Here is a 16628-nt window from a genome sequence, read left to right as displayed (position 1 = left end):
GAGGGCAGGTATATCTCGCCCAGATTCCTTTCCTATGTGGCCTAGTCTGGTCAGTATCGCACCTGCTTGCTAATGAATAATGGGAGGTGGATATAAAAGGATGCAAGGTGGTTGTGTGAGTGTCTCAGCCTGGGAACACAGAGAGCCTGTCTGTGTGAGAGACACACACGTGAGTGGAAGCAGTGCCCACTGCAACTGTGGTGTGGCTGGACGGGAGAAGCCCGCCAGTTGGTAGTTAGGTTGTCCATTGTTTAGTTAGTGCCGGACAGGCAAGGATTTGTTTTATGTTTTATTTCCTTTTGCATTGCTTTCACCGTTAATAAACCTGACCCAGTGTCAGTTACACCCGAATCCCAGCTCTGCGCCTGAGTTTCACGCTGAATGCACGTGACCTTTGACCCCAGCAAAGGCGATCCCGGAGTGTTTTATCACAATGGCCACATGAAACCAAAGTTCCCATTATTCTGATTTTTTTTTAAGTCACCTAAAGTTTGACCATGAAGTGAATACTAGGTCTACCCAAAATTTGCACACACTCCAATCCCCCAAGGAAGAAATGTGGAGGATGGTCTCCGAAAAATGTTTTCTCAGTTTACATGAGCGGGTCTCGTATACTTGCACAAACATCCCCCTGGGGGGTACACATCAACCAACTGTGTAAATATTTTATTACGGCCATCATAAACCCCCTTGCAAAAAACTACAGTTTCTGTTGCATCACGTACCACGATTACCCTGGTGATCTAGTGGTGGTGTTGGAAGAGACGTGGAGGATGGCCTACTGAAACTGTTTTCCCAGTTTACAGGAGCGGGTCTCCTATACTTGTTAAGTGTATAGGCTGAAAAACATTTTCCCCTGTGGGGGGACACCTCAACATAGAGTGTAAATATTTTTGAACAGGCATCATAAACACCCTTGCAAAAATTTCTAGTAGCTGTTGCATCACGGACCATGGTCACCATGGTGATCTAGTGGTGATGGATGATGAGGATGAGGAGGAGGATAATAGCAAATATGCAAACTCAGGAAGTGTATGCCCATGTGTGGGTGTGAAGAGGTGCATGGGAATATGCCTCACAAAAAAAGACACTGGATTTGAGGTTAGGTTTCACTATTATCATGCAGTGGTGTAGAGAAGTCTGCCCCAATCCAGCCCATGTTCATTTTTATAAGAGTCAGCCTGTCCGCATTTTCAATTTACAGGCGGATGTACTTATCAGTTATAATTCCACCAGCGGCACTAAAAACGTGCTCTGACAAAATGCTAGCGGCAGGATAGGCCAGGACCTCCAAGACGTAGAGAGCCAGTTAATGCCACGTATCGAGCTTTGAGACCCAATATTCAAAAGGCACAGAGGAATCTTGGAGGACGTTGGTACGGTCAGCAAGGTACTCCCTCACCATGTTCCAAAACTTTGCACTCCGTGTGAGAGTACGCCACGCCTCCTAGCCACTGCAATGGGAAGGTCTGAGAAAACTCTCCCAGAACAGTGTCAGTGTTCCCCTGCCTCTGCTGGATTGGAGTTGTCTCACTCGCCTGTAATCCTTGGTTGTCCAACGAACTGTGACCTCTGCCGCCAGCGTTTTCAGATGGAAATTTTTTTAATAATTCTGCAACAAGGGCCTTCTTGTACTGTACCATTTTAGTACCCCTGTCTGCCTCTGGAAGAAGAGATTGAAGGCTCTCCTTGTAGCGTGGGTCTAGAAGTGTCACCAACCAGTAATTGTCAGCCAAAATGTTGACAATACGAGGGTCACAGGAAAGGCAGCGCAACATAAAGTCAGCCATGCGTGGCAGACTGCTAACAGGCAAGACTTCCATGTCCTCACCAAGATGACGGCTGATCATTCTCTCCTCCTCCATGTCCTCAGGCCATCCATACTGAACAGACGGTATGACAGTTGTGCTTGTCTATAGCGCATGAAATCAGCTCCTGTTCATCCTCCTCCTCTTTCTCATTGTCAACCAATCCATGTTTGGATAACATGCGGCTGGGCTGTGTGTAATCACATGGTATGCTTCCTTGCTCCATCTCATTGTGCTCTGCCTGCAATGCCACGTCTTTGATTGTGAGTAGAGAGCATTTCAGAAGACAGAGAAGTGGGATAGTGATGCTAGTTATGGCGTCATCGCCGCTCACCATCTTGATGGACTCCTCAAAGTTTTGTAGGAAGGTACATATGTCTGACATCCATGTCCACTCCTGAGGTCTTATGTGTGGATTCTGAACTGAATACTAACGGCCTTGCTGATACTGGTAGTCAACAACTGCCCTCTTCTCACAAACCCTTTCCAACATGTGCAGTGTTGAGTTCCAACGCATGGGGACATCACACACCAGTCGATGAGCCGGAAGCTGCAAATGCTGCTCAAGCATGGCAAGGGCGGCAGAAGCTGGAGCTGACTTTCTAAAATGGGCACACAGGTGGCGTACTGTAACAAGCAGATCCGGCAGCTCCGGGTAGCTTTTGAGAAACCTTTGAACAATGAGGTTAAGCTCAAAGGCCAAGCATGGTACGCAATCCTCGGCATCGGGAGGACGTGTTCAATTCCAAGGTCTGAGTGGGTCCCGGTTTCCAATATGTTAACCCAGTGTGCCATCAGCGAGATGTAGCGTCCCTGCCCAAAAGCACTTGTCCATGTGTCCGTGGTTAGGTGAACCTTCCCAGTAACAGCATTGTTCAGGGCATGGGTAATGTTGAGGGACATGTGCTTGTGTAATGCTGGGACAGCACATCGGGAGAAATAGTGGCTGCTGGGGACTGAGTACCTTGGGACGGCCGCCGCATCAGGTTGCGGAAAGTTTCCGTCTCCACAAGCTTAAAAGGCAACATTTCGACCACAAGCAGAGAAATGTGTGAATTTAGTACCGTGGCCTGTGGGGCGTTGGCTGCGTATTTTCACTTGCATTTCAATGACTGGGATATGGACAACAGAAAGCTGCGCTGGGACAAGGACGTGGACGTGCTTGATGATGGTGCTAGTTGAGTGTGGGCAATGACAGTTGTAGGGCATCTTCGCATGCACCGTGAACAGGTGATTGACTTGCACGCACAAGAGTGGAAGAAGCAGTGTTTTCACCCACAGACACTGATCTGGAGCCTGGAGTTCGGCCCACAAAGTCGGGTGCTTTGCTGACATGTGCCTGATCATGCTGGATGTTATTTTTGCTACCCCTGCTGATTGTGGGCATGACAGGTGCTGCAAATGGCCTGTTTAGGGTTATTGGCAGAGTCTTTAAAAAACAACCAAACTTGGGAAGCCCTAAGAGTTGTACTGACAACTTCCGTCATGTTTGTTTTACGATTAACGGTTGCCCGCCTTCTGTCTGTGGGAACTACACTGCTTCTCCCTGCCTGTTGGGGTGCTATGCCTCCCTCTTCCTGTGTGCTGCTGTCCTCGCTGTCCTCGCTCTGCATGTCCTCCTGCCAGGTTGGGTCAGTTACTATATCATGCACCACCTCAGGTTTCACTTCCGCACCCAGGTCCTCCTCCTGATTTGCTGGCAATTGTGTCTCTTCGTAGTTCACCTCTTGTGACACGCTCCCACTGTTGCCTTCATGTGACCGTGGCTGCTCAAATATTTGGGCATCGGTACATGCGATCTCATCTTGCCCTGTTTCAAGTGGACCGGGCGAGAGGCCTGAATCTATAAATGGAAAAGTGAACAGTTCTTTGGAGTGTCCAGTTGTGGGATCAGTTGTCTCTGGGGACTTGGCATGGTGGGAGGAAGGAGGATCAGGGTGAGGAATATGTGGTCCAGACTCACAGCTACTCAGACTTGACCGTGTGGAAGACAGGGTGGTAGTGGTGGTGGAGGCAAACTGACTGGAAGCATTATCCACTAAACAACAAACAACCGTTTCACACTGTGTAGGAAGGAGGGGATTGGGTTCCTGGAGAACTGGGCCGACTTCTCAGTTGGCTACAGGTTCTACGCCAGGGATGGGCTGCACTTCAATGGGGAGGGTGTAGCTGTGCTGGGGGAGAAAATGGCTAGAAGGTAGGAGTGTTTAAACTAGGGACTGGGGGGGAGAGTATTCATTTTATATAAGGTGGAAGACCGTGCAGATGGAGACCTGGGCACAAGTAATGAAATTGGGGGTGGTATGGGGGTGGGGTTAGACACGGCGGTGTCTGTTCACATGGCATGCATTTTGATAGCGCTGGGCAGCCCGCCTGATCTAATAGAAGGGTGTCACTACTAGGCCGTTAACCTGGATGCTGTGCATTGCCACAGTGTGAATAGCGCCGCATGCAAGTTTTTATTGTGCATCATTATACCAAGCAACCGCCCCCTCCATGTATTGGTAGGCTGTGAGCGGTTGTCTCATCGGTATTCTTGCACCTGTGTTGCTATCCTAATTATATGGGTCCACTGCATCCTGTCTGGAGGCCTGGACGGGTGAACCTCTCTGCTTTGTTTGTAATAAGTCTCCAAAAATAATGGAAGCAACGGAGAATATCCTCATAAAGCAAATAGATAAAGCAGCGACTCAAGGAAACGTCATTATTATGGGGGACTTCAACTTCCCTGAAATACACTGGGGAACCGAAAGCTGCAATACCAGCAAAGGTAATTGGTTTTTGACAACTATGATAGACAATTACATTTCACAACTGGTTCAGCACCCAACAAGAGGGGGGCACTGCTAGACCTAATATTAACCAACAGGCCAGACCGCATATCAAATATAAGGGTTGAGGATCACATGATAATAAGTTTTCATGTATCCTTTAATAAGATGTGTAGTAGAGGGGTTACAAGGACACTAAACTTCAGGAAGGCAAATTTCCAACGGATGAGAGATGAGCTTGGTGCAATTAACTGGGACGATATCCTGAGACATAAAGTACACAAGGAAAATGGGAGACATTTATTAGCATCCTGAATAGGACCTGTGCACAATATACACTCACTGGCCACTTTATTAGGTACACCTGTCCAACTGTGTGTTAAGACTTAATTTCTAATCAGCCAATCACATGGCGGCAACTCAGTGCATTTAGGCATGTAGACATGGTCAAGACAATCTCCTGCAGTTCAAACCGAGCATCAGTATGGGGAAGAAAGGTGATTTGAGTGCCTTTGAACGTGGCATGATTGTTGGTGCCAGAAGGGCTGGTCTGAGTATTTCAGAAACTGCTGATCTACTGGGATTTTCACGCACAACCATCTCTAGGGTTTACAGAGAATGGTCCGAAAAAGAAAAAAAATCCAGTGAGCGGCAGTTCTGTGGCCGGAAATGCCTTGTTGATGCCAGAGGTCAGAGGAGAATGGGCAGACTGGTTCGAGCTGATAGAAAGGCAACAGTGACTCAAATTGCCACCCGTTACAACCAAGGTAGGCAGAAGAGCATCTCTGAACGCACAGTGCGTCGAACTTTGAGGCAGATGGGCTACAGCAGCAGAAGACCACACCGGGTACCACTCCTCTCAGCTAAGAACAGGAAACTGAGGCTACAATTTGCACAAGCTCATCGAAATTGGACAGTAGAAGATTGGAAAAACGTTGCCTGGTCTGATGAGTCTCGATTTCTGCTGCGACATTCGGATGGTAGGGTCAGAATTTGGCGTAAACAACATGAAAGCATGGATCCATCCTGCCTTGTATCAACGGTTCAGGCTGGTGGTGGTGGTGTCATGGTGTGGGGAATTTTTTCTTGGCACTCTTTGGGCCCCTTGGTACCAATTGAGCATCGTTGGAACGCCACAGCCTACCTGAGTATTGTTGCTGACCATGTCCATCCCTTTATGACCACAATGTACCCAACATCTGATGGCTACTTTCAGCAGGATAATGCGCCATGTCATAAAGCTCGAATCATCTGATTGGTTTCTTGAACATGACAATGAGTTCACTGTACTCAAATGGCCTCCTCAGTCACCAGATCTCAATCCAATAGAGCATCTTTGGGATGTGGTGGAACGGGAGATTCGCATCAGGGATGTGCAGCCGACAAATCTGCGCCAACTGTGTGATGCCATCATGTCAATATGGTCCAAAATCTCTGAGGAATGCTTCCAGCACCTTGTTGAATCTCTGCCACGAAGAATTGAGGCAGTTCTGAAGGCAAAAGGGGGTCCAACCCGTTACTAGCATGGTGTACCTAATAAAGTGGCCAGTGAGTGTATACCGTATGGGAATAAACATGCTAGAAATAGGAAGAAACCACTATGGTTAAATAGAGCTGTAAGGGCTGCAATAAGTGACAAAAAGAAAGCATTTAAATAATTTAAAGCAAGTAGGTAGTGATGAGGCATTAAATATATACAGAAGATTAAATAAATTCTGCAAAAAGCAAATCAAGACAGCAAAGATTGAGACAGAGAGACTCATTACCAAAGAAAGTAAAAATAATCCAAAAATATTCTTTAACTACATAAAATAAGAAACTAAAAAATTATAGTGTTGTCCCCTTAAAAATTGTTTGGGTGAAATGGAGTATGAGGAAATAGCCAATATGCTAAATGACTATTTTTCAACAGTATTTACACAAGAAAATCCCATGACGGATAACATGATCAGTGATAACAAAAAATGTCACCTGCTTAACCCAGCAGGAAGTACGGTGGTGTCTAAAAATCACTAAAATTGACAAATCCCTGGGCCCGGATGGGATACACCCCAGAGTACTGCAGGAATTAAGTACAGTCATAGATACACCATTATTTTTAATCTTTAAAGATTCCATAATAACAGGGTCTGTACCACAGGACTGGTGTATAGCAAATGTGGTGCCAATATTCAAAAAGGGGACAAAAACTGAACTTGGAAATTATAGGCCAGTGAGCTTAACCTCTTCTGTGGGTAAAATTCTGGAGGGTTTTCTAAGAGATACTATACTGGAGTATCTGAAGAAGAATAACCTCATGACCCAATATCAACATGGGTTTACAAGGGACCGTTCCTGTCGGACTAATCTGATAAGCTTTTATGAAGAGGTAAGTTCCGGACTGGACCAAGGAAATGAAGTTGACGTGGTGTACATGGACTTTTCAAAAGTTTTTGATACGGTGCCACACAAAAGGTTAATACATAAAATGAGAACAATGGGGATAGGGGAAAATTTGTGTAAGTGGGTTAAGAGCTGGCTCAATGATAGGAAACAAAGGGTGGTTATTAATGGTGCACACTCGGACTGGGTCACAGGTAGCAGTGGGGTACCACAGGGGTCAGTATTAGGCCCGCTTTTTATAACCTATTTATTAATGACCTTGTAGGTGGCATAGAGAGTAAAATTTCAATATTTGCAGATGACACTAAACTATGCAGGGTAATCAATACAGAGGAGGACAATTTTATATTACAGGATGATTTATGTAAATTAGAAGCTTGGGCTGATAAATGGCAAATGAGCTTTAATGGGGATAAATGGAAGGTCATGCACTTGGGTAGAACAAACAAGATGTATAATTATGTGCTTAATTGTAAAACACTGGGCAAAACTGTCACTGAAAAAGACCTGGGTGTATGGGTGGACGACAAACTCACATTTAGTGGCCAGTGTCAGGCAGCTGCTGCAAAGGCAAATAAAATAATGGGATGCATTAAAAGAGGCATAGATGCTCATGAGGAGAACATAATTTTACTTCTATATAAGGCACTAGTGCGACCACACTTAGAATACTGTGTACAGTTCTGGTCTCCGGTGTATAAGAAAGACATAGCTGAACTGGAGTGGGTGCAGAGAACAGCGACCAAGTTTGTTAGAGAACTGGAGGGTCTGCAATACTAAAACAGGTTATTACACTTGGGGTTATTTAGTTTCAAAAAACGAAGGCTTAGGGGTGATCTTATTACAATGTATAAATATATGAGGGGACAATACAAAGATCTTCCTAATGATCTTTTTACTCTTAGACCTTTGACGGGGACAAGGGGGCATCCTCTACGTCTGGAGGAAAGAAGATTTAAGCATAATCACAGACGCAGATTCTTTACTGTAAGAGCAGTGAGACTATGGAACTCTCTGCCATGTGATGTTGTAATGAGTGATTCCCTACTAAAATTTAAGAAGGGCATGGATGCCTTTCTTGAAAAGTATAATATTACAGGGTATATACAATAGTTTCCTTTATATTGCGTTGATCCAGGGAGCTAGTCTGATTGCCGTATGTGGAGTCGGGAAGGAATTTTTTTTCCCCAATGTGAAGCTTACTGTTTGCCACATGGGTTTTTTTTTAATTCCTCTGGATCAACATGTTAGGGCAGGTTAGGATAGGATATGGGTTGAACTAGATGGACTTAAAGTCTTCCTTCAACCTTAATAACTATGTTACTATGTTGTGGGTGTTTGTTGTGGCACAATTTCAGCTTACCCACGGCCTCGGTGTCTGCATGCACCATCACCATCACGTCCACTTCCCCAGTCTCTTGCCATGCACCTTGCTCATTTTAAATGGACTACAATATTTTCCACGTTCACTACAAATTGCTGAATTGGGAGCAAACTTGTATGTGATGAGTGTGCGGGAAAACCACACTTCATAATATCTGGACTATAGGTAAAAATTTATTTTTTGCTATTAAACTGGTATCAACAACTAGTGTAAGACACAGCAAAAACATTAGAATGTAAGCCTGAAATGCCACAATTTGTAGCCCACAGATAGATCAGGCGTCTGACGGCGATACCACACTGTTCAATATGTGTCCTGAATATTTTGAATTTTTCCCAAAAATAGTGTATCGATCTAGTGTAAGACACAGCATCAGAAGATGAATATAGGCCTGAAATCCACAATTTGTAGCCCACAAATAGATCAAGCGTCTGACGGAGATACCACACTGTTCAATATGTGGCCTGAATTTTTTTAATTTTTTCCCCCAAAATAGTGTATAGACCTAGTGTAAGACACAGCAAATGAAGGTGAATGTAGGACTGAAATGCCACAATTTGTAGCCCACAGACATATCAGGCATCTGACAGAGGTACCACACTATTCAATATGTGGCCTGAATTTTTTTTAATTTTTCCCCCAAAATAGTGTTTCGAACTAGTGTAAAACACAGCAAAAGAATCTGAATATAGGCCTGAAATGCCACAATTTGTAGCCCACAGATAGATTAGGCATCTGACGGAGATACCACACTGTTCAATATGTGGCCTGTATGTTTGTTTTTCTTACAGACAAATACTGTATAGAATTTTAGGAAGACACAGTAAAAGAAGGTGAATGGAGGCCTGAAATGACACAATTTGTAGGCCACAGATAAATCAAGCGTCTGACAGAGATACCAGACTGTTCAATATGTGACCTGAATTTATTTATTTTTTACACCGAAATAGTGTATAGACCTAGGGTAACAGACAGCAAATACAGTAGAATGGAGGCCTGAAAAGCCACAATTTGTAGCCCACAGATAGATCCGGCATCTGATGGAAATACCACACTATTCAATATGTGGCCTGTATGTTTGTTTTTTTTTTATAGAAACATACTGTATAGAATTACGGTAGGACACAGCCAAAAATGAGAATGGAGGTCTGAAATGCCACAATTTGTAGCCCACAGATAGATCAGGCATATGATGGAAATACCACACTATTCAATATGTGGCCTGTATGAGAATGGAGGCCTGAAATGCCACAATTTGTTGCCCACAGATAGATCAGGTGTCTGACGAAGATACCACACTGTTCAATATGTGGCCTGAATTTTTTTAATTTTTCCCCCAAAATAGTGTATAGACCTAGGGTAACAGATGGCAAATACAGTAGAATGGAGGCCTGGAATGCCACAATTTGTAGCCCACAGATAAATCAGGCATCTGATAAAGATACCACACTGTTCAACAGATAGATCAGGTGTCTGACGGAAATACCACACTGTTCAATATGTGGCCTGTATTTATTTATTTTTTACCCCAAAATAGTGTATAGACCTAGGGTAAAAGAGAAGCAAGTACAGTAGAATGGAGGCCTGAAATGCCACAATTTGTAGCCCAAAGGTAGAGCAGGAGTCTGACGGAGATACCACACTGTTCAATACAGCTATACTCAGGCGAGTACCGAGTAGTGGCGAACAGGCTCGCTCATCACTAATCAGTATCTATAAGTCAAAACCAGGAGTGGGTGATAAATCCAGAAGTGGTGAGGTGTTTCTACAATCCTTTTCCTCTGATTGTTCCACTACTGATTTTGGCTATCAAATACTGATGTAAAATACTGACCGTGGGCTTAAGCTGAAATTCTCAACCCCACTTGTGATACTAGTTGTTAAAGTAAAAGCTGCATGTAACTACAGCTCCCATTCCTGTTGTCACTATAACTCATTTAACTCGGGCTTCAAAGTGAGCCCTGGAAAGCAGCTAAAACAACGATCCAGGAGTTATTTTAATGCTTAAATTAAGCCTGTTGAAGTGACCCTCTCCCCTTTGACTTCAGCCATTTTGAAAGAAGGCTTAAGTGGACACTAATTGGTTTCAGGCTCAGAACTCCTGACCCTGCAGCTAATCTGTGGCCGCAACATCCGGGTTACTTCTGGTATGTGACATCACCTCTCCGAGGCAAGCCGAGACCATTGGAGTGGAAGTGCTGGAGCGTGGAGCAGAGTCTAGGTAAAGTATGCTATCTTTTATTGTTTGCACCACATGGCAGTCCACAGAAAAATTTTACAATAAAGCAGAGAATGGCTTCATAGTTCCCTAGTATATTTTTTATTGCATGTTTAAGAAATTATTTAGAGTCCAATACAATACATTTTAACCACTATAATATGTATTGCATTGGAATTAATAACCAGAATATACATTGTTTTTTACCTGTTCCTGGAGGTCCTTGAATGATAGCAAGCTCGCTTGTTAGAGCCATTTGAAATGCCTTGAATTGTGATTGGTCAAGCTGCAGTTCCTCTTTGGTTGGCCAAGTATGGGAATCAAGGACATTAAATTGCTTTTTTAAAAATATGCTCAACAACGGAGTACCTAATCGGTATGAAGACCCTCTTGCATTGTGATACTGTTGTATTGTGGAGTTGTCAGATTTGATTAACTTCTCCAAGGAGTAACCAGCAGGATTCTGAGAGACATATAAAGGTGGAGACATTGCTGTGCTACAGAAAACAATGTAATTCTGGAATGGAATTTCACTCGCTACCATTTCCTTCAAACCTTCCAACACATGACGATATGCTTCAAAGTAGGTAGTGGCTTCAACCATGAGAAAATTATCATCTACTGCATATTGTGCCAGTTGCTGCCGACTTTCTTCTGTAAACATCAGGGCTATTACCCCATTTCGGAGATCGGAAGCGTTTCTATCTGCCACAGTGGCAAAAAGCATATTTTTGAAATTGTTTTTAGAAAGGCAAACAAGAGATCCATAGAGAAGACGCTTTGAGATTTCCCAGTGAACATGTTTCAAGTTTTTGGCACTGAACTGGACCTCATGAACTATTCCAGCACGGGTGCATAATGGAGACAAGATCTTAGCATCAAAATAAATTCTAATATCATCAACTTTTGCTTTATAGAGATCCTTTTTTTGCAGTGTAACAAGTCCAGAAATTCCATCTCTTAGAGGACGAATGAAATCTTCTCGCATTAGGCGGAAATGTGTTTCTAGGTAAGACCTAGCATCAGCATAGGATCCATCAATGATGTTTGATCTCATTGAAGGCTTTTGAGACAAACAGATGTCTTCATAGGTTGGATAAGTTGATAATTGTCTGAAGTCACTTTCTACGCTCTCCTTGTTTCCTACAATGTAAATGTAATTGTCTGATTTCAATGTTCCTTCTGCTTTCTTTTCTTCCAAATGTTGAAGGAATTTATCTAGATCCATCAATTTCTTCTTATTTTCTGTAGGCACAATGTTCCCAGTAACTTCCATGTTAAGGAATGCATTTTGAACAAGGGTCTTAATTATAGTTACTTCCATGAAAGAACTAGATGGAAAGATACTTGCCAGTTCTGTGGCCAAAGTAGTAATATTCTCAAAAAATAAATATTTTCTGTGCTGCTCTGTGATAGCTTTATAACTCTCCAACATGTGAAAAGGAAGAACTTGCTTCAGGAAACCAGATCCTTGGACTTGACCTAGGATATATATTACATTTTGCTGGTTTGTTGTGCTTGTGATAATTCTATTTAAGATATTCAGGAAAGCTTCAGTTGTTTGAAAATCTATTGTATTTTCATTAAGAAATTCCCTTAGTCCACTTCCCGGAGCAGCCAGTTTCATTATGATTTCAGATGGTTCCAATGTGATTAATTTGAACATTGTTTGTAAATCTATTTTTTTATTCATAACAGGTCTTTGGCGTATGGGCATATCATCTTTGTTCCTTCTACTGCGCTCTGTTTTGGACCCCATGGATAACTCTGATAGATTTTGCACACTTTTTGCTCTTGCGGCAAATCCAGTTTTATTTGTCTGGAAAGCACTAAATGTATTTGACACTGGAAAGGCAAAAAAATGAAAATGTAACTTAATATATTATTAAAGGAATCCTGGCATCTTCCTTATGCTACCACTGTGTAGTAACAGATTAAAAAAAAATTAGCATTGAGCCACTGAAAGGTTAATGAATTACAATGTTAAAGCATTTCCAAATTAACCTCTGCATTGCAAGGCCAGTAAAGCGTATGCCATGCTCTCTATTCATGAACAAGTCCTCCAACCACAGATTTCTCCCTATTATATAGACATAAAGAAACTGCCAATTATCGGCTGGAGGGGTGATCACAGCTCCTTGCCTCACATTAGGCTTCTTACTGCAAAGAATACCGTATATACTCAAGTATAAGTCGATCCGAGTATAAGTCGACCCCCCTAAATTTGCCTCAAAAACCTGGGAAAACTTATTGACTCGAGTATAAGTCTAGGGTGGGAATTGCCGAAGATACTGGTAAATTTAATGCTGCACAACATACAGTATGCCCCCAAAATGCTGCACAGTGAATGCTGGCCCAAATAATGCTGCACAACATACAGTATGCCCCCAAAATGCTGCACGGTGAATGGTGGCCCAAATGCGCTGCACAACATATGCCCCCAAAATGCTGCACAGTGAATGGTGGCCCAAATGCACTGCACAACATATGCCCCCATAAATGCTGCACAGTGAATGGTGGCCCAAATACCGTAATGCTGCCCCCAAAGTGATAGGATTACTGGTAATCCTATCCTGTTGCTGCCGCTGCTGGAATTTAAAAAAAAAACAAAAAAAAAAACACTGTATACTCACCTATGTTGATGACAGCTGCTCCTGAGCGTCGCTGGCTCTTCAGTGACTCTGGCAGAGGGCGCGTGCTATTCACGTCATCGCGCCCCCTGCACGTCACTGCCGGAGGACGGGAGAGAGCGGCACGCTGGGAGACAGCGGCGCACAGCGACTTGTAACGCCGCCGCCGGGACACCGACAGGCTGCAGGGGACCGCAGACACATACCGGGGAACGCGGAGACGATGGGGACCAGGTAAGTTTGAACCGAGACCCGAATATAAGTTGAGGGGGGTCTTTTTCAGCCCCAAAAGGGGGCTGAAAAACTCAACTTATACTCGAGTATATATGGTAACATGTAAGATTGCAAAAACTGATTGATCTTCAACATTTGGCAACACCATTGATATCCACTTTGAAGGAGCAGTAGTTCTCATGTGATCACCTCAGCTTCTTTAATGTTTTTATTTCTACCTCCATACCATCTAGGAACCTATATTACAGCGCAGTCCTATTTACTTCAGTGAAAATAAGACACCCACAATTCTGATACTGATAACCTATCTCAAGCATATGCCATTGTCAACAATTGGAAGTTACTCAGAAAAACACAGCCAATGCTGTCCATAATATTTATCACAATTATGTTTTACTAGATGGTGGCCCGATTCTATCGTATCGAGTATTCTAGAGTCTCTGTTAAAATAAAAAATAGTGATATACTCACCTTCCGACGGCCCTCGGACTCTGTCCCTCCTCTCACCACGCTCCCGGCATCTTCCGGTCCCAGTAATGCTTTGTGCGAAACACCGCTGATGTCGTGCTCTCGCAAGAGTGACGTCATCTCCGGCCCTTCTCGATAATCATTACTATGACTGGAAGATGCCGGGAGCATGGTGAGAGGCGGGACAGAGTCCGGGGGCCGACGGAAGGTGAGTATATAACTACGGTACTTTTTATTTTAACAGACTCTAAACTACCCGATGCGACAGAATCGGGCCACCATCTAGTGTATTATACTCATGTTACACCCGGAGCTGCTGTCACTGTTCTTCTGTTACCTAATGTATTGTACTCCAGTTACAGCCAGAGCTGCAGTCACTGTTCTGTTACCTAATGTATTGTACTCCAGTTACACCCAGAGCTGCTGGCACTGTTCTGCTGTTATCTAATGTATTGTACTCCAGTTACTCCCAGAGCTGCAGTCACTGTTCTGCTTTTACCTAATGTATTGTAGTCCAGTTACACCCAGAGCTGCAGTTACTGTTCTGCACTTACCTAATGTATTGTACGCAAGGTACACCCAGAGCTGCACTGTTCTGCTCTTACCTAATGTATTGTACGCTAGTTACACCCAGAGCTGCAGTCACCATTCTGCTCTTACCTAATGTCCTCCTGTTACACCCAGAGCTGCAGTCACTGTTCTGCTGTTACCTAATATAGTGTACTCCAGTTACACCCAGATCTGTAGTCACTGTTCTGCTGTTACCTAATGTATTGTACTCCAGTTACACCCAGAGCTGCTGTCACTGTTCTGCTGTTATCTAATGTATTGTACTCCAGTTACTCCCAGAACTGCAGTCACTGTTCTGCTTTTACCTAATGTATTGTACTCCAGTTACACCCAGAGCTGCTGTCACTGTTCTGCTGTTATCTAATGTATTGTACTCCAGTTACTCCCAGAACTGCAGTCACTGTTCTGCTTTTACCTAATGTATTATACTCCTGTTACACCCAGAGCTGCAGTCACTGTTCTGCTGTTACCTAATGTATTGTACTCCAGTTACTCCCAGAGCTGCAGTCACTGTTCTGCTCTTGCCTAATGTACTGCTGTTACACCTAGATCTGCAGTCACTGTTCTGCTGTTACCTAATATAGTGTACTCCAGTTACACCCAGATCTGTAGTCACTGTTCTGCTGTTACCTAATGTATTGTACTCCAGTTACACCCAGAGCTGCTGTCACTGTTCTGCTGTTATCTAATGTATTGTACTCCAGTTACTCCCAGAACTGCAGTCACTGTTCTGCTTTTACCTAATGTATTATACTCCTGTTACAGCCAGAGCTGCAGTCACTGTTCAGATCTTACCAAATGTATTGTACTCAAGTTACACCCAGAGCTGCAGTCACTGTTCAGATCTTACCAAATGTATTGTACTCAAGTTACACCCAGAGCTGCAGTCACTGTTCTGTTCTTACCTAATGTACTGCTGTTACACCCAGAGCTGCAGTCACTGTTCTGCTGTTACCTAATGTATTGTACTCCAGTTACTCCCAGAGCTGCAGTCACTGTTCTGCTCTTGCCTAATGTACTGCTGTTACACCTAGATCTGCAGTCACTGTTCTGCTGTTACCTAATGTATTGTACTCCAGTTACTCCCAGAGCTGCAGTCACTGTTCTGCTTTTACCTAATGTATTGTAGTCCAGTTACACCCAGAGCTGCAGTCACCGTTCTGCTCTTACCAAATGTATTATACTCCTGTTACAGCCAGAGCTGCAGTCACTGTTCTGCTGTTACCTAATGTATTGTACTCCAGTTACTCCCAGAGCTGCAGTCACTGTTCTGCTGTTACCTAATGTATTGTACTCCAGTTACTCCCAGAGCTGCAGTCACTGTTCTGCTTTTACCTAATGTATTGTAGTCCAGTTACACCCAGAGCTGCAGTCACCGTTCTGCTCTTACCTAATGTATTATACTCCTGTTACAGCCAGAGCTGCAGTCACTGTTCTGCTGTTACCTAATGTATTGTACTCCAGTTATACCCAGAGCTGCAGTCACTTTTCTGCTGTTACCTAATGTATTGTACTCCAGTTACTGCCAGAGCTGCAGTCACTGTTCTGCTCTTACCTAATGTACTGCTGTTACACCCAGACCTTCAGTCATTGTTCTGCTGTTGCCTAATGTATTGTACTCCAGTTATACCCAGAGCATCAGTCACTTTTCTGCTGTTACCTAATGTATTGTACTCCAGAATATGTACAGGACTGTGCCTGTGTAATGAGCGACGCAGCAGTGATGCCTTTAACGGCTGTAATGTGCCTGTACAATAAGCAATGCAGCCGTGTTGCCGCGACGTCAAAGCAACTGTCGCTGATTGGTCGCGGTAGTTAGGCCGGGACCAATCAGCAAGGTAGGATTTCCAAGACAGACAGACAGAATTAGACAATTATATAGTAGAAGACTAGCATACAAATGTTAGCCTTTGCCTTAGTAAGTCAACAACTAAGCGCAATGTTGCCTAATCACAAACAACTTAATTACCCATTTTACACTAGAACTTTCCCTCTATTTTCAATGGTGTTATTCTAACAAATAAATAATACAAAGTATTTCTAAGTCGCTCCAACTGCAATGTGAACTGCAACATTTCTTTATTTAAATTATTTCACTTGGCATTCATAAAATATTGTTTCACTTTAAACAGCAAAAAAAGTTTCTGCATGTGCACAGAATGT

The 16628-nt window shown here is 43.5% G+C and overlaps 1 protein-coding gene across 2 annotated transcripts in view; it reads right to left on the bottom strand.

The window, feature by feature from the left end:
- LOC141099765 (NFX1-type zinc finger-containing protein 1-like) overlaps positions 1 to 16628 on the bottom strand; it is a 400215-nt gene that overhangs the window by 340460 nt on the left and 43127 nt on the right. Inside the window, exon 5 of one of the 2 annotated variants that reach the window (XM_073587803.1) lies at positions 10771 to 12408. The exons of the other annotated variant lie outside the window; for it this stretch is intronic. Coding sequence (XP_073443904.1) covers positions 10771 to 12408 — 1638 coding nt within the window. The remainder of the gene's footprint in view (positions 1 to 10770; positions 12409 to 16628) is intronic. 2 annotated transcript variants of the gene reach the window in all.

This window comes from Dendrobates tinctorius, unplaced genomic scaffold (genome assembly GCF_039654945.1).
Source record: "Dendrobates tinctorius isolate UK_male_01 unplaced genomic scaffold, ASM3965494v1 ptg000102l, whole genome shotgun sequence".
In the NCBI taxonomy this organism is placed as follows: Eukaryota; Metazoa; Chordata; class Amphibia; order Anura; family Dendrobatidae; genus Dendrobates; species Dendrobates tinctorius.
This window is presented reverse-complemented; position numbering and strand designations above follow the sequence as displayed.